At 42.4% G+C, this 18,736-nt stretch overlaps 1 protein-coding gene across 1 annotated transcript in view; it reads right to left on the bottom strand.

Annotated features, from left to right (window-relative positions):
- Positions 1 to 1,287: 1,287 nt before the first annotated feature.
- Positions 1,288 to 18,736, bottom strand: part of tet3 (tet methylcytosine dioxygenase 3) — a 45,332-nt gene continuing 27,883 nt past the window's right edge. Inside the window, exons 4-11 of the mRNA XM_052066935.1 lie at positions 16,424 to 16,514; positions 13,968 to 14,061; positions 12,446 to 12,654; positions 10,831 to 10,981; positions 10,648 to 10,737; positions 8,483 to 8,620; positions 8,025 to 8,379; positions 1,288 to 7,316 (exon numbers count right to left, since the gene is read on the bottom strand). Of these exons, the coding sequence (XP_051922895.1) occupies positions 5,533 to 7,316; positions 8,025 to 8,379; positions 8,483 to 8,620; positions 10,648 to 10,737; positions 10,831 to 10,981; positions 12,446 to 12,654; positions 13,968 to 14,061; positions 16,424 to 16,514 (2,912 nt within the window). The 3' untranslated portion in view covers positions 1,288 to 5,532. The remainder of the gene's footprint in view (positions 7,317 to 8,024; positions 8,380 to 8,482; positions 8,621 to 10,647; positions 10,738 to 10,830; positions 10,982 to 12,445; positions 12,655 to 13,967; positions 14,062 to 16,423; positions 16,515 to 18,736) is intronic.

Raw genomic sequence — 18,736 nt, 5'->3', positions numbered from 1 at the left:
GATATGTTAATAAATCTTGTGCTGACCCAGCCCGTCTATCTAATTTTAAAAGTCAATGTGGCCCCTGAGACAAAAAGTTTGCCCAACCCTTGATTCAGCCCCTGCTCTCCATCCACTCTTAATTCAGTAACAATTCGAAATCATGTTTTTTTTTTTTTTGACGAAATACATTTGATCTCAAATCACTTATCCGTCCACTTTCAACGGCGCTTATCCTGAAGGGGGTCGCGGGGAATTGCGGCAGCCTATCCGAGGTGACTCCGCGTGCAAGGGCAGACGCCACCTGAACTGGTCGCGAGCCAGTCGCAGAGGACATCGAGATTCAAACAACCGTTCACACCCCCATATCGTCACGGGGTGGGAATCGACCCCACGCCGCCCGCACACAAGTCAGGCCAGCGTATTAGGACTACACCATCAACGACGAGCAACATATTATTATTCCATTTGTCGACCTAATTACGGGTTCCATTAATGTCAGTACAGAAACATTTAATGTGGGATTCAAAATTCCGTTCCTGACCAGATTTCAAAGGTGCACGGACCTTTGACAGATTACGTAGGAACAAACATTTTCTCGGACTATTTAGTGTAGAGAGTACTCAACAACACGTGCAAGTGTCGGAAAAAGAAAACAAGCTCGAATGCCACTTTCCTCCCCACTCCCCCTAGTCGGGATGTAAACGTAACTTTTAAAACCCTACAATGCGTAAACGTCGTTAAAGCACGTCTCTCAATGAGTTTTAAAAACTCGACAAAAGCGAATAGCATATTTAAATATAGTTTTTTTCCAGGCAGGAATGAGTGAAAAATCAATGTACCTACCTTGGTGGTGGTAGTAGTTCGAGGAGAAAAAAAAGGTACGGAATGAAGCTTTCAAATGAGGGGAAACAATCTAAAAGCAAGAGTTGGACAGTGCCAATCAGAAAGAAATTCTCGACTGATTTGTAAGCTGCTGCGGTTTACTGTCTGCTCTTTCCTCTCTGAACGGTGGGGGTGGCCACCGCAAGGGTATATACTGTATGTTGTGATGACACATGAAGCTGTCTTCGCAGTTAATCAGATTTAACCTTAACAGAATATATTATTGGAATACGTATTCTCATGTCCAAGTAGATTTGTGTATCATAGTATGGTGAAATAAGAACATCAACAAAGTAGTGATATCACACAGTTGACATGATAAAAATGTTGAGCCCTCCAAGTGTGGTTTTGCGTCAGACAAACATTGTAACCATCCAATTGCCTCAAGTAAAGCTTTAAACAGGGTAAAAAGATGTCCAAAGATCTCTCACTTCAATTTTTTATTTATAGCGCAACATAAAACAATATTGTGGTATTTTACCAAATACACTATGTTTTCACATAATACACCATAGCACAGCTACAAAGAGAGAACAAAACCACTTTTTACATACTGCATCCTTACATGGAAAATAAAACAACAATCGAAAAACTCGAAAAGGAATGTAGCTGCCAGTTATGTGGGTAGATTTTTTTTTAATTTGTATGATCCCAAATTTTGAGTATCATTGAATTAGGTGTTTAATGGACTTGTAAAAGTAGGCCATGCACAGGGTGATGCAAACGTCTAACTATGTGTGTGTTCCCACAAAAGACGAAATACACAAACAAGTAGAATTAAGGAGATAAAGGAGGCAGGACACATTTTCTATTCCTCTTGTTCAAAGTCCAACATCTTAGCATTCTTCACAGGAACATTTACAAGAACAACCTTAAAAGGGTCATTTCCATGTGACGTACCAAACATAAAATGCAGATCAAGCCTCTCCACATAATCCAAGATGAATTCAACGATAAAGAAGTTCAAGTTATGTATGGAATCAATAATAAAATTTGAGTGCCCCCATGCTGTAAAACAGGATTTCTATTCATTTCCTAAACCACGTGTCCTCATCTGAGTTTAGGACACAGGAACCTGTGCAGCATTTCAAATACAAGACGAAGCACCAGTTAAGTTGGAATTTTTGAAAACCCTCCAATCAAATGGAGAATTCTCTTGCCATTTTCCAGGGGGTTAGTAAGGGGCGGGGTCTTATAGCTGTGGTGAACAAAGTAATAGTTTGCACAGTGACGTGAAGGTTTTGTGTGATAGCACCAACTCTCAGAGCTTAACCAAACATATAATGTACTCAAAAATGTAAATTGTATGTACTATTTTTATGTAATCGTGTGATGAGGGCTATTCATAGTGGTCGAAACAACAAACACGGGTGATTGCGTGGACCCCCCACCCCCACCCACCCCATACAAAACAAATAAATCACAGACCCGGTGTATACTAAACAAGGAATTATGAAAAGAAAGCAATGTTTTTCCACAAAGATATTCTGTAGTCTGCATATTCAAGTTGACAAGTGTATTCGATAATACAGCTGGAATTAAACAAGCAGTGAACACGCCCCGCAAGTTTCAAATTGCATTTGCAGATACCAGTGTGTTTCCGAAAGCCCTGCTCTTGGAAATGGTTCCTTGCCATGAGGTTGATAACACCTTCATCCCTCCGTCCGTCACTGAACATTACTGCGCTTCAATGCCAAGACTGAACCGAGCAAGACAAATGAAGCAACAACAAAAACAGCCTCAGTGTGATTTAAAGTAACAAACCTGACCGACCAGCAACTCTAAAGCTCCCGATTTCAAGGCAAGGTCTTGTTTGCTAGTTTCAACATTAGATGGTTTTAGTTTGAATTCGGTCAATAATAATGACAATAATAACACGGAACATTTGCATACAAGTCAGCTTTAGCAGTCGGGGAGTTTTGTTTCTTTTGGGGAAAAAATAATGTTCAATTTGTGAGGCAAACTAAGTGACATGAGATCATACTACGGGTTTTTTTTTGCGGGTTTCAGGTTTGCAGTAAAAGCTTTCCTATTCTCCGATTTTGTATTCTTAAGAATGGGACGTTTTAACTTGTGTTTCGCAAGTAACAATATTTTTTACTGGTTACATGCTGACTTAGGATACAATTACAGTACTTGTGAGAGGAGAACAAATAGGTTACTTAGCATACATGTACACACAAAGCACAGGGAACAAGTGTACTGTTGCCAAAATACCCCCTACACTTTTAGGATTCACATACTATCCTCACCAGTTAAATAGTTTTACCTAAATATTTTACTATTTACATTTGTATCTCTCTTCAGAAAAAAACCCCAAACAAAACAAAAAATCTAACCTTCAAGTTGTCAATAATCGTCTTTCTTTTTGTCATTAAAATCAAGTTTAAAAGTGCTTTTATAAATCTGTTCTTCTCTATGTACAATTTGTATTAGCTATATAAAAAAAGAAAGAAAAAAAAGAACCCAATGACAATCATTATTATCAGCACAAATAAATAAAAGTAAACAAAAGAAAAAGCGTCAAGTGATTGTGGAGACCTTGAGCACTCAAAGGTACGTGGCTGATTCTCTGCCCTCAGTAGCAAGTTGTGATTGTAACCAGTGTCTCAACGGCACGAGGTAGAGAGCTGGAGACGAATAAGGTCTTTCCACAGAAGAAAAGTACGGTGACACCCCCCTCCCCCCCAAAAAAGGCAGCCCGGCAACCGGGAACCAGCCTGTATGCAATCAGAAATCGTCACTCAATTTGACTTTCACCCTCTTTTTTGTGACCTAACCCCCCCCCCCCCCCACCCTCCGCCCCCCTCCAATTTTTGAATGCATGGTTGATGGGGATGAAATCAAAACACACAATTCAAGAGACCCCATCCACGTGTCTCACTCTTTGGCTCTTTTGCAGAAATAACGCGTGCACAGTGAGAGAGTGAACAATTCCGACGCAACAGGTACCGTCTCCCAGAAGCCGCGCCGCTTATCCAAGCATGTTTCACCACTAACGGAAACCAAACAATCGATGTAGACGAGGTGCCTGCTGAAGGACCCGTCGTGCTCCGCTCGAAGATGACAGCACCATGCGGACGAAAGGATGGGCCTTCACAGTAAATCAAGTGTAGAAGGAGAGCACCAAAGTGGATGGATGCATGGATCACCGAAAGTACTCCTATCACTTATTATGTTATGATCCAAGTTTTCTGCGGATTCGTTTCACATTTGAGCTTCAACAGGACAAAGGTCAGCACTGCCTTTGGTGGACATGTCAGAGCTCAGAGACCCCTCCACTGGTCTGGCCGTGGAGGGCTTCTGCAGCAAGGGGAAGGCGATGCCGGCTTCTGAATGGAACTCAGCCTAAGTGCTCGCAGGTGTCTGAACGTGCCGCTTCGAAAAGGCAGTCAAGCCTGCCCTCTAGAGTTGACACTTCAAAGTTTTCACTCCTGACTGAGGAGGTTAACATGACCCCTATCGATGTCATCAATTACAGAGATGCGATCAGGTGGACTTAGCAAACAAGATAAGCACAAAAATAGCACACTTGTTGTGGTGTAGTAGATCGGCTGGAAAATATTTTCCCTCACGTACTACACGACCTCGATTTCAGTTGGAGCACCGAAGTACAGCATTAAGTGCCACACACAGTAGTGGAATGAAACTCCATCAGAGGTGGAAGTTGAGCACCAGTCAAAAGCTGCTGGGGTGTAGAAGAGCAGGAGCACATTGAGGAATGACAAGAGAAGCAAGACGCACTTGACTCACATTTTGACTCATGATCATGATGCTTCTTCTTTTTGCAAAATGATGATTGTTTTAATCGGAAGGGCCAAAGTATTTAGGTTCACCGGACACTTGAGTCTTCCAAAACATACCCAACCTGAGAGGCATGTTTTAAAAAAAAAATAAAGAATTTTTTTTAGCCTTGCTCATGTATGAACTGCTGGCAAAATCCAGTTTGAACAAAAACATGAAGGGCATTCCTGAATGCCCGACACAAATTGCAAAATGATGTTTCAGTTCCAGTCATGAACGCGTATTTGTCGCCATTTTTAGGGAGCTCAGCGTGAAGCTGAAACTGATAATCTGAGTTATCCACTCCCCTAACTCGTCCTAACGAGATTGCTCTCTTGTCAAGCCAATTATGACTCCTTTTAATACAGCTGGAAGAATGACAAAGAAAAAAAGAAAAGATTTTCCAAACATGGGAAAATGTCTCAAAGGATTCCGATTGCCTTGAAATATACCAAACAAAATGGACAATCAACATCATCAATAATAACATGATTAAAAAAACTAAACAAAACAAATCTTCATCATAATACCTGCAATAACAACATGAACAGTAACAATTGCAACCATAATAATATTGATAATAAGAGCAATATTTAGAGTCATGAAAATTCTATAAACAAGAAACAACAATGGAGTTCCTCTCCTAGGGAAGAGAGAGGAAGAGCACCAGAGGCAGCGTGTTGAAAGCCCAACCACTGCCTGACATGAGGTAAAAAAAAAACAAGAATAAAAGTGTCCCCACTTCTGAGTGGGGACTGCAGAGGGGGAAGATGGAGAGATGGCAGACCGTGTGACATGTGAGAGACATTCATCTTGCTCATCTCTCTTGTCTGGGGCAAGCACCATGACTCCAGCGGCTAGCTCGCAGTCTGTCGGTGGCCGACGTCACACAAAGCAGCTGTAGGGCCCAGAGACGCGCGTGAAGGCAGAAGGAGACACGTTAACCACTGAGTTGGTGTGGAAAGTGGGAGCTACCCGTGTAACCGGCCCCTCCCTCTTTTGTTTCGCTTGTCCAACAGCTGACCTGGCCCCTGCCGCCGTGGCCCCCCATTTGCGTTTCTTGCTGAGCGCCTTGAGTTCATCCTGGGACAGGCCCAGGAGAGCTGCTTCCTGCTGCATCTGGAGCGCCCGCTCTGCCAGCATCTTCATTTTGGCCTCCCACAGTGCCAAGCCATGCATGGGCTGCTGGAGGTTTTTGTGCTGATAGAAGACCAGAGAGATGCGAGAAGGGTGGGAGCGATCTGGCTTTTTGAGCGGAGTGGTCGCATGTAGTTCCCGACGGGCACATTCAATTAGTATGGACCCGTGGGTGGGCGCTACCGCCACGCCTCCAATGTTGGGATCGAGGAAATTGTGCTCACTATCAGACCACACCTCGTCGTCGTCTTCCTCGCGGCCCTTGGTGCTCTCACCATCGCTCTCAGCTCGACCGGGGTCCCAGAAAGCCTGATCCGACTGTTGCAGCGCATCGGGGAAGAGGCGTCCCTCAGGGGCAGGGGATGGTGTACTGCCCGCCGCTGAGCCGCCGCATGATTTCCAGGCTTTCTCTTGAACCCCGAGGGGAGTGGAACAGCGAATTTCACCGGTTTTGGACCACATCTTGTCTGGGTAGGCGCCGGCGGGACTGCTGTGCTTCAAAGTAGGGCTGTATGCACCCTGTGCCATAGCCCGAGAGTTTGGCTCAGGACTTGGGGCAGGGCTGGCCCATTGCCTGGGAGTGACAGGCTGTGGTATGTGTGATGGGGACTGAGAATGACCAAGATGAGGGAGTAAGAACGGCTGCGAGAGACCTGGCTGCGGTGTCCCCGGATGAGGGGTGCTCGGTCGTGGGGTGGGTGGACGCGGAGATCCTTGGTGGATGTTACCCGGGGAACCTAAATGAGGGGAGGAGGAGGGAGGTACGTAGGGGACTGGTGAGGTATCTGAGCCAGCAAGGGAGGTCCACGGTTGGGGGTAAGGAGAAGGTTGCTGCTGGGGATGAGCGTGCAACATCTGCTTTTCTTCATGAGAAAAGAAGTCTTCATGCCGTTGTTTTGGATTGCGATGGTCCCAATTTGTGGGAACAACGCTGCCATTGAACCTGTTTCCTGGCCAGGTGTTAGGTTGGGGGGTGGAGCTCGGCGTGCTGGTAGCACCTTGACTCGGCTCCGTGACTTCACAGACTGGCATATCCATTGGCTCCTGCTTGATGACTGGAGTGCCTCTATTGGAGGACTCAGAGGAGACAGAAGAAGGACGTGACTGGTTGTTGTCCGAAGGCTGGCAATTAACTTGGTTGGGTTGCTCGATATGGTCGGCATAGGAATGGGCTAGTCTCGCCTGAAGGCTGTGAATATCAGGCTTTTTGTCTCCCTGGAAAGCCATCCTGCCTGCTTTGGGCAAAGAGCTATTGCGACCCTCGTAGGTCCTCATCTTGGGTGCGAAAAGTGCATTGGAGGGGAAGTTGAAGAAACCATTGTGTGATGCTGGCAGATTGTGGTTAGAGCCATTGACTGGGTCTCCTGCTGAGGGCGGGCCAGTTGTGGGGAGGCCTCCCCTTGCATAGTAGGCAGGATTTGGGCACATGGTCTTGATTGCATCTGCTGCTTGCAAAGTGTAACCGTCCATCGATCCATTGAAAGGATCCTTTTTAATGTTGGCCTTAAACTCTTGTTTTATAATTGCTGGATCTGTTCAAGAAAAAAAAAAATACCAAGATGACAAGAATACCAAGACGCACATTTTAGCCGAGCATTAAAAACGAACGATGAAACCGCAACATTACTCTGAATGCAAATCAATTACCATATTGGCCCGAATATAAGACGGCGCTGAATACAAGACGACCCCCTATTTTTCAAGACTCAAGTTTGAAAAAAAAAGACTTTTTGAGCAGCAAATTACTTTTTATGCATAAAATAATTACAGTACATCTAAAACAAATGATTATAACAATGTATTTGAGAGAAAGAGCATGTTATTTTGCCTCATTCAAATCTAAAGATCAATCACATTCGTAAATGAATGGCTTCTGGTTTTTGAAATGTAAATTACATCATAACTTCTCCTCAGCTGCCGGTTAACCTGGCCGATTTTCGACCCACTTTTTCTCCAGATTGTCACTACATTTCTCCATTTTCTGTTATCCCTTCTATTATTTTCTTCTCTTTTCCTTGTTACCGCTATTTTTTTATTTTTATTCTTCGCGACTTCCCAGGCCAAAGTGTCAAGTTCAGCATTCGCTTCAATGATATCTGGCGCCATCTAGCGTCGTGAATGGGTATAACGTCTAGACCCCGAATATAAATTGGGCCCCCTGCCTGTCTTATTTCAATGCAAAAAACACCGTCTTATATTCGGGCCAATACGGGACAGTATGTGAAGTAAACAAGCCGAACCTTTATTGCCTGGGAGTTGAGGAGACTCGCTGAAGCACCCTTCAGTCCTCACCACTGTCTTCTCTGGTGTTTCTGCTGCCTGCTGCTGGAGTTTAGTCTTCTTCTTCTCTGACGCGGCTTTCTTGGCATCCAGGCGGCGCTGTCGAGAGGACTTGGCTGGTTCGGGCAACTTGCGTACTTCTCGGCGGAAAGCCTGAAGCACCTGAATGGCTCTCGTCTTCATCTTGAGGCGCTGGCCTTCCTCGCTGCCAAATTCGTCAGTGGTAGAGAGTTTGTAGAGGGGCAAAACGTGGAGCTGTTCATCAGGAGGGATCTCCCCTACCCTGCGGTTGTCCTCCTTGGTCAAAGTGCACACCTAAAAGCGAGTAAGAAAGGAAGCACAACTTCAATACTACCACCTTCAACTTTTCACTCTAAAGTCAGGTTATAAACAAGTCCCAGAATACTAAAGTCCGTACCACTGTGCAACCATTGTAAAGGTTGTGCTGGTCCTTATGGGCATGGGCGCAGAAGTCCAAGCAAGCGGTGACTCCGGCAAATGGTCTGCCTGCCTTCAAACCAAGCCTGCAGTCTGAAGCCTTCGTCTCTGATTGACACTGGCAGGAAGAGCAGAGATCACATAACGATTGCAAAGGAAATTATCTTTACATTTTTACAAGTACATCACAATGCCATCAAGAAGAACCTGACGAAGCATTTCCAAGTATGTTCTCCAGAATTTGAAGCAAACGGAAAGCTGATCAATGGAAGGGCTGAAAGGTAACAAAACGTCTACTCTCAACATTCTGATATGTCATTTCATACGCTAAAGTTTGCACATGCATGCACTGCACACCACCTGATAACGTTATCTGAGATGAACAGAAGCAGTGTCCTGTATGACCACCTGTACTGTGCCAAACTGCCCAAGTCAAAGCTCTGGTGTTGACATGGCTTTGCATTTTCAATGCAAGCCAGCATCATATCAAAATGAACTGGAGCAGGCTGTTTGAAGGTCACATTTCAACATGGGTATTGTAAGTGAGCTTTTAGTTTAGCATATGCAACTTTTCAGTGTGTGCTGGTAAAAAGTACATCTAGTCACACAGCGCTATTGTATGGTTTAATGCTCCTTGGAGGGAGGGGGCACTAAAGGTGCTCCCACTTTGTTGGTCAATCAGGAATATACGCGCAAAAGGCCATCTGTATGATGCAAGTCATGTTAAATTGTGCCGGTTGGAATTCAATCAATAAATATGCAAGTCTGGATATGTACCTTGCCCCACTAAACGCTACCTTACCTAAGTAGCACAAGGTGTTCTATATATGCCAGCTTCCCATTAATTGAGGCGCTCACGACCCGCTCCGCATTTCGGCATCCAGGTATGCGTGCTTGTCATCCATGTGTTCCATGTTGAATTATAAACACTGTTAAGTATCCAGGAAACTTTCGCGTTTCAAACAGATAGGGTCATAACGGTACCATGACAATAACCATTAACACCCCTCACATTTCGCGTGGTGTATTCCAATACAGTCGGACATTTCAAACTCAAGCTGAAAAATGTCCCTGGATGCAGTAAACATTAATAACGAGAAATATCGAAAAAAAATTCAGGCTTTCAATCAATCGATAAACGCTGACATATGACAAGAAGAATGATGAGGGTGAAATCACTTTTATGTTTTACTTAATTACAATCAATGGTCCATCTAGCCACTTATGTTGCACTACCTAATCACGTCACAAGGCTTCCATCCTTCACTCTAGTGGTTGGGATGTTAAATGTTAACTATTCATTGAGATTTTTATACAGTCCGAGGGCTGAAATAATAAACAACAAATCTTCTCAGGCCATAAGACCTTTATAAAGTCCCGGATCTAAATACAAATATCAACAGTGCGTAAAAAATATTAAAGGTTTTTCTGTTCCATTGTTCTATTGTGTAAAAATGTTCAAAAGGTATTTCTGATTTTTATGAAAATGATTCTAATCAGTATCCTTGTCGTATTTTGTAGAACTGAATGTATGTGTTGTTTTGCTTTTAGCTATTATTTCACAGCTTTTTACTGATATTACGTTTTTGCCGTGGTATCTTTTACTTTTTTTTTTTAAACCTATATAAAATTGACTTGTTTTGTTAGCCACTGCTTGTTGCAAACGAATTTCGAATTATCAATCTATTGCGTCGGTCTTGACATCATCCAAAACTACCGGATGTCAATTGTGACGAATATACAGTACATCAGCAAATATGGTCATGCCGTACCTCCCCAAAACGTCTGCTACCAAATCCAGTGCTACCCAAGCAAGTTAGTGCAGAGTCCTGTATTAATACAGCTCAGACAGAACATGTGTGCCTCATGTTACTCCTGAGTATATGAATTACTTCAGTTACTGCAAGACTGACACCAACCTAAACCGGAATGCAACTGTACAGACACCTTTCTCTGTAACTGGTATTAAAAGGCTACACTATTCAGTAGGTTCCATTGCTATGGAATCTTTTTGAATATAAGAGACCTCTCTCCAAATTGTCTTAATTTTTAACATGAAAGGAATGTGACGGGTAAAGGTGGTACATAATCTTGAGTATGTTTTCTAATTTCGGTATTCAGATACATATATATCTATGCACCAACCTGGTTACTGTAGGCCTGAGGAGCCAACCTCTTGTACAATGGAGCCACTTCGGTGGCCAGATTCTGGAATTGATCCCTGAGTTTGTTCTCCTGAGCAGAAAAAAATATGTAGATGTTGGAAATAGCATGCCACACTCAAAATTCTGTTACATAAATGTTGACGATTTGAAGTAGCAGATGGACCTCTTCAGGGCGCTCTCCTTGTAGCCGGAACTTGCGCGGTGTTTTGCTTCGGGCGTATTTACAACCATTAAAGTACATGCTCCAAGAACAGCCAAAGGAAAAGGAAGCACCACAAGTGTCAGGGTCCTTGCCTTGACATGCACACGTACGACTGCAGGGGGTGACAGTGAACACATTTTCAGAATGAGTTAAGATTACCGGTACACCAAAATGTACTTTCAGCAAAACGCCACAAACTAAGATCAAGATATCAAGCGAACACAAAGAATAAAGAAAAGTCAGTATCCGAATACCACTGGTATCATTGTACTTTGGTTCAGTACGCTTATAAGATTTTGAGCAAATACCTTGAATGTAGCATTCACATGAGTAACATCTTTGCGCACATTGAAGCCTTGAATAAGAATCACCCTTATGATTTTATGATATTTATTCTATTGTATGGTTTTTATTTTTTTCACAAATCCTTGGACCTACTGAGCTAACCTGGGACCTCGCAGACTTTATTTCATGCCATGAAATGCCAAAATGTGGGTTGGTAAGACAAAAATGTTCAGTGGATCCTTGTTTCTTTGAATTTTGAGGAAAGGAAAATTCCTTGACTCCTTGAAAACTCAATGAGTAAAATTTCTGAGAAAGCAAAATGAGATAATACTGAAACAATAGCAAAAACAAACAAACAACTGTCAAAACAAATCCCGGTTGTGCCTGCACGTTTTGACCTCCAAGAGGCAGTGTGGTGTCATGCATGGATGGAGTACAAAACTAGAGAATAGAGCAGGGGTAGGGAACTCCGATTCCTCGAAAGCCATATCCTGCCTGTTTTAGAGCTCTCCCTACTCCAACACACTTGATTCATTTGTTCATGATTGTTTCAGGCATCTACAGAGCTTGTTGATGAGTGGATCAATTGAATCGGGTATGCTGAAGTAGAGAGCTCTAAAACATGCAGGATATGACTCGCGAGTAATCGAAGTTCCCTATCGCGACAATAGAGGAATGTGTGATTGAAATCTATTCATATAAGTCGTTTTTCACAGATTGGTAAGCATTTTTTACTTTGAGTAGCGTTATCATACCTGTGTGTATGTGTTTATGTGTGAATATTCCTTATTTGAAGGAATACCACTGCCGAAGTTGATGCTAATTTGCTGTTAGCATTTGATTGGGATATTACCGGTACATTGACTTTAGCATTAGCCCGAGCGATGTTTTAAAAACAAAGCATGTTTTGGATTTAAATATGCACTGTATGTAATTCTTTTTGTTGTGTGTTTAGTTTTACATTAACTCATTAACTCCAACTTAGTGTCATTAAACAGCTAAAAACACACTACAAGACAACAAAATCACTTGCAAGCAACATGGTGCATTTAAGGAACTTTCACAATGTCGGGAATTTGTAAACACACTGCACCGTTCTGCACATTGATTATTTTTCATCGATTACGACGTTTCAAGGATCGAGAGAAGAGAAAATCTAAATCATGATTAATTGTCCAGCTCGACTTCAAGTTATACTTGACACAAAAATAGACATGGCGTTCTGCACTATAAACTTATTGCATCTTTGTCAAATAACCCCCCCCCCCTGACCCCCCCGCACCCTACTTACGCATCATTGAGGCCACAGCGTCTAGTGGTGGGATTGCCAAATTTGGTGAGAGTGTCGCTGATCTCACGGTACAGTGTGTCAGCCATAGATCTTGGGACACCTTCCCATGCCATGATTAGGATGATGATGACTGCATTTGCACAATGGTGGCCTGCACGATGACGCACCAGACACAGGATCTTTTCTTTCTCGCTCCCACGACGAATCACCTGATGGCATTCACAGGTGACCATTGTTAGTGTTTCGACTTGCACAGATACACAGTTGGAATTGTTGTCATGATACTTTGTCCGTTTCTCTAGAGGGGCAGTCAAGTTAAAATTTTTCCTTGCAACAATATTTTCTATGGTACACCATTAATCTAAGCACGGCATTCTTATAAATATTGTGAAATTTGAAGGAAGCAGCAAAATCCACCCGTTTTTATCCATCTGTCCTTTTGCAACTGACTGTCGACTGAAACCACATCACAGGACCTAATGCTGCATTCGTAAAAATTGGGAAATCTGAGTCGTCTGACCTCCAACCAGAAAACGAACACGAGAAGGCCCCTTGAACTGTGTGGTCCGCGTTGTGAAGTTGGGGGGAAAAAAAATACAGGACCGACCGGCTTCAATCTGATGTCACTCAACAATGGCGAGCCGCATGGAGACACGGAGCGTGAAGGGAAAAACATAATTTACTTGATAATGAACATGTCTATACTTTATTTACTTGCTTAGCATCAAAAGCTTGCATTTACATCTGTCCAATTTGTGTAAAACAGAGAATGACGGTAAATTGAGTATTTATACAAGCAGCATGAAACTGTCACTTAAACTTTATTAAACTCTATTTTGTAAACAACCTACATTTGCCACTCATCAAATGTCAAGATATGCATTAACAGCTATTTCATGCTGGTTTTAATGCAAATAGAGATCCAAGATAAATATCGATCGAGATCGAGAATTCAAAGATTCAATTACAATCCATTCTGTGAAATGCTTGTCCACAGGTGTGCTGGATCCCAGCTGACTTTGGACGAGGGGTGATGTACACCCTGAATTGGTCACCAGCCAATCATGGGGCATTAATAGAGTCGACAAAGAATCATTCTCAGTTCGTGAGAAGTCTTTAAATAACCATTCTGAAATGATGGAGGAAACCAGAGTAGCCAAAGAAAATCCACAAATGAACAGAGAAAAGCTGCAAATTCCATACAGCAAGTCTGGAACCTGAATTTGAAACTTTGGCCTCTGGATTGTAAAGCGTACGTATGAACCGGGTTGTCCAGTGCGGCGATGTTGTGTAAAAACAATGTTGTGTAAATGTGTTCTCTTTTTTTCTCATTTTCTTTCGGCTATTTAAACATATTACCACACTTGACGTTCATCCTCTGAAATGTTTGCTTTTGACAGTTTGTTGGCACAGGAAGATCAAAAACAACCCAGGCTGTATTTCGAGTCCAGAATAATAAACGAGGGAAAGTAGTTTGGAAACATTCCATCACAAGGTGCCTAACAGGTTGTGGGTGACTTACCCATTTGGCAATTGGGCAACCTCTTGAGCTTTTGCCTTCTCGGCCTGTGTACACCACTTTCTCGATCCGGATGGCCTCTCCTTTCTCCCCATACCTGTGCATGACAGAGTAACACATAAGGGGTTATTTTATTTTGAATCAAACTTCTAAACTCTCTGACCCCCAGACTGGCTTACACACTTAAAACACTTTACAGTGTAGTGTATCATATACAACCTATGAAAATCTTCCAGAACCAAGTGTCACATAAGATATATAATTCAAACCCAAAGTATGAGCTGTCCCCTTTAACGTGGTCCAGACAATCAACCGGCACATCCGCATGAGATCCGCCAGCATTTACTTTTTTCAGCGCGCGAAAAGAAGCGAGAATTGTGGCGGTACAACTCATGGCTGCTTCACCATGGCAACATGCCTGCTGGTGAAATCTTATAAATTAGCTTGTAAATCTGATTTGAAATAGCTTTTCTGATACCAGTCCTGGAAGATTTCTGACACATCTTGTTGCACCTGTGAGGTTCATATTCCCCAGTGAAATGGTAAATTACCTCCACTTTCCCCACTGAAATCAATAGTTATGTTTTTATTGTGCCTTATCGTACAGTAATTCCTCACCTATGTGTGAATCAACATTCACAAATTCAACTTGTCATGTTTTTTTTCTGTGGAGCCTAGCCCTCCCCCCAATCCAGGTGCACAAAAACTTCAAATGCACCCATTGAAGTTTTTCGAACTGAGCATTGTGATAATGTGATTATGTTCAATCGAGAGACAATCTTAGTATGTGGGCCAGAAGCCAAGTTTAGTCTGGGTTGTTAGCAGAAATTACAAGATAGACATCGCTGCGTGCACTTCGGGTACTTTTTTTTTCCAAAATCAAATGATATTAAAGGCACTCTGCGATTGGCTGGCTACCAGTTCGGGGTGTACCCCGCCTACTACCCGAAAACGGCCGGGAAAGGCACCAGCACCCCTGTGACCCTCACAAGGACAAGGCATTCAGTATGTCATCAAATGCTGATGCTGTCTACCAATGGAGTGGAGCCAGTCAATTAACGCGAGATTCCACACCCAGACGCCCTTTTGTTGCAGCAATATTTCAGAATAAAAAGTGAAGAAGCAGATTTTTCCAATCATACTTTAGGATAACTTCCCAAAACAATCTGCGAAAGGATGAATTCACAAATATTGAACTGCAGCTATGCGGGAAGTCCATTCTTTTAGACAAGAGTGGATAATCCACCCACTGGAATGCTGAAATCACATGGACGTAATGATAAACTGTACTATATATATAGACTTCAAATAAAAATTCTGCCCCCCAATTTTAAATGACCAACTACACGCATAAGAATAAACAGAACTGATCAATACAATATTTGTGAAGAAGATCGTTACCCATTGGTTTTATTAAATTGTGCACAAGACCTTATTGCCATAGCTGGTGATCAAATTGAACTTAATACATGATGGCTTTCTGCCCAAAAATAGACTGGTGAAGTTACTTGAAGTTGCTTTCATGTGTGTTTCTCATTTGTGAAGGTCAATTTGGAGCTAGAGGGGGTTTATGGACACAGTCTGGAATCAAGGGTTGAACTGGGGGTGTGGCCAGGTCATTAGAACTTTTCAGATGTTGGCTTATGGCTCATATCAAATCTCCTGACAGCTTGATACCTGCCATTGTGAAAACTTCAACCTGACTAGAATTGGCGTGACAGTGAGGACAATGGTGGCGTACTGAATGGGAATCACCCTAAGGTGGCGCAGGGTTTGAAATGAGGTCTAAGCTCCGTCACCACAGGGGGCCTGCATGGGTCAGAGGTTGGTCAAAGGTCATCCAGGAACTATGGGGTCTTACCGAGTGATGTCATTTCTCAAACAACAATGAGAGTTTTTTAGTTTAACATCCCCCACAACGTCAGTCCTGAGCGAGCACGTTTCACAAAGGGCCTCTCAATAAATATCAGCACATAAAACGTCTCCTGTTATTCATACGATGAAATCCAGTTTCTAAAACAATTAAGATGTTGCACAAGAGAAACAGGATTTGGTCATTATGCTATTTATAGCCCCCCAAACCCAGATTATAGAGGGAGAGTGAAAGTGGGATAATGGTAGAGTTTATTGAAAAGCTCTACCTTCTTCGCTTCCTTCCCTCATTCCTTTGTGATCATCCCTGTGCTCCGCTCTCCCTTTCTGTGGACTTTGATATCTATCCTTCTTCCTTCATTTTTTCTCCCATTCTCAGCTATCTGTTGCAGCCTCTTGCTTAGGCTGTGTTATGATGATGAGCATGATGATAATGATGACAACGATGATATATTTCCTGTAACCCCTGTCGGATTCTGGGTCATGGATTCCCCAAGGGCAAAAAATGTGAGGAGGTGCAGGAGCGGGAGCAATCGAGGGAGAGGAGACCCAAGAGCATGTGAGAGGAAGCGAAAGAAAAGACAAACCGTGTTTCCATCAGGTCTCGTATGGAGGCCACAGTGGGTCCAGATCCCAAGTGATTGTAGTAGGGCCCTTCATCTTTCTCCGGGGGTTGTTCTAAGAAAAACAGAGAAACTTAATCATAACTACACCCGGAAGGCACTGTGGAATATTGCAAATACTTTTTGAACTGTAAACCTAGAACAAATATTTCATTCTGTACCACGTGGAAGTAATATAATCAGCAACATTGCTGTGTACTTTGCAAGTATATCTAATACTTGATGAGCTGCATGAAATCAGCCTGTAAAGTAAGAAGAATTTAATGTATGTTAACCTCTCACATGCTTTTTGGCTTGCTCATTACAATACTCTTTGTAATCAGCTGATGAGGTAAGTACTGAAAGTGTGCATGTGTCTCTCAGGTTCAGAGGTAATTAGAGATCACGTTGTCAGCATAGAGACAGTAGGGCGTGGCTCAGTGTAAACACTGAGATCACAGCTCAAGTATATCCTGTAGTGATGTTACATTGAGGCAGCTTTTTTTTTAAAGTGCAGCTGGAGTGTTCTGAATAAGTCTGTCATGATAACAAATATTTCAAGACGATATAATTCCCCAGAAACTACCCCGATAAATTATAGCATCTTTTTTTTTAAATTGCAATGAAATAGTGTTGTCAGAGCACAAGTATATCCCTTTTATTAAGTGCAATTATGCTTCACATCTCAAGAATATTGAACATTTACATTGGAATGTAGAACAATAAAATATCATTGACAAAAACATCAATGAAAATGACTCAGGCGCTGTTAAAAAACATACACTTTAACAAATTTTAAAACCACACTATTTCTATTGGCAGAGTAAAATGAGATGTCTTATCTCCTTCAGAATGTCATTTTTGCACTTGGTTGGACAACGCTGGTATGGCTGTTTGGAAAATTCACTTTCTTTTTTTTTTTAGGAAATTTGTACAGCCCATCTGGCTGCAGTTAGGTAAAAAATGAAATGGAACGATCACAGAAAGGATGTTCAAAGCATTGTAATTATTATTTCTGGTTGCATATTTTTATAACTATGTATAGAATTTTTATTCACCAGAAATAGCATTTTTCTATATATACCAGTGGTGTATAGTGGCAGAAAAAAATCAAATGTTCTTCCATTGAATGGCAAAATGTACCTTTTCAATCAACCTGTGAATCCACCTGTTGCCATTCATCCGACAGTGCAGTTATTGTCCTTGCAACATCTTTGTGGAAGACTTCAGGTTTTCACATTTATTTAAGAGACTATGCTCTGGTAGGTGAACAATGCAGTTGCTATTTGTGTGTGAATATGGACATCCATGAGGTAATAAATGATAATACAGTGCACTCCGCTTAATAGAACACCGGTTAATAGAGTAATCCGCTTAATAGAGCAAAAGGCTCTGGAACGGATTTGCCTAATGCAATTTCCTATAAAGATACTCCGCTTAGTAGAACAGATCTCCGCTTAATAGAACAGGCCGTAAGCAATGAACATTGTAAACTAGTGGTTTTCGAAGTGTAGCTATCGCGATACTGTACCACTATCGCGAGAAAACGTGGTAGTTCTAGCCGTATACAGTAACAGGTAGCACGCGTCACTCCACACATAGACACACGCACGTCACAATGGCTTCAACTTCATTCAAGAGACGAGGGCTATAAGAAGGACATACTCAGACGATACGATGCATTGCCGGATTCTCAGAAGGTACGCCCGTGGTTTCCAGGACTTCCCTCTTATCCAGCGCATTGAGAGGGAAGTCAACCGCAAAATTACGGACTCCTGTTTCCAGACAAAAGTAACGAAATTTTTCTCGTGATTTGAGATGTTTGACTGAAGTTGATTAAAGTTGTTGTTTTGTTGTTTGATTAAAGATATGGACGTCCACAGTCAAAATATCTCTTCTAACTCGTCAGCAGGGGTTTTTCTGCGTGCATAACTTGGTCGTCGACGTGTCTGAAGGTGTACCTAATAAAGTGTCTCCGGTTAATAGAAACTCCGCTTAGTAGAACAGAAGCGCTTCGGCCCAATGGTGTTCTGTTAAGCGGAGTGCACTGTAGATCATTATAATTCAAACAGGTTATCCTGAGGAAAAAAAGGAGGCATCTGTGGTTTGAGGTGAGTATTTTGTTTCAAGTGGTCTACACAGCCTTGCAGTTAATTACAGTGTATATACAGGTCAAATATAATTCTGCCACAGAGGTCCCATTTGTGCCTGTGAATGATTTATCGGCCCAACCATAACTTTGTGCAGCACAAAACAGTGAAGCTGAAATTCAAAGTAAAAATCCCAGTGGAATGACCT

The sequence above is a fragment of the Hippocampus zosterae genome, chromosome 6 (genome assembly GCF_025434085.1).
Source record: "Hippocampus zosterae strain Florida chromosome 6, ASM2543408v3, whole genome shotgun sequence".
Classification (NCBI taxonomy): Eukaryota; Metazoa; Chordata; class Actinopteri; order Syngnathiformes; family Syngnathidae; genus Hippocampus; species Hippocampus zosterae.
This window is presented reverse-complemented; position numbering and strand designations above follow the sequence as displayed.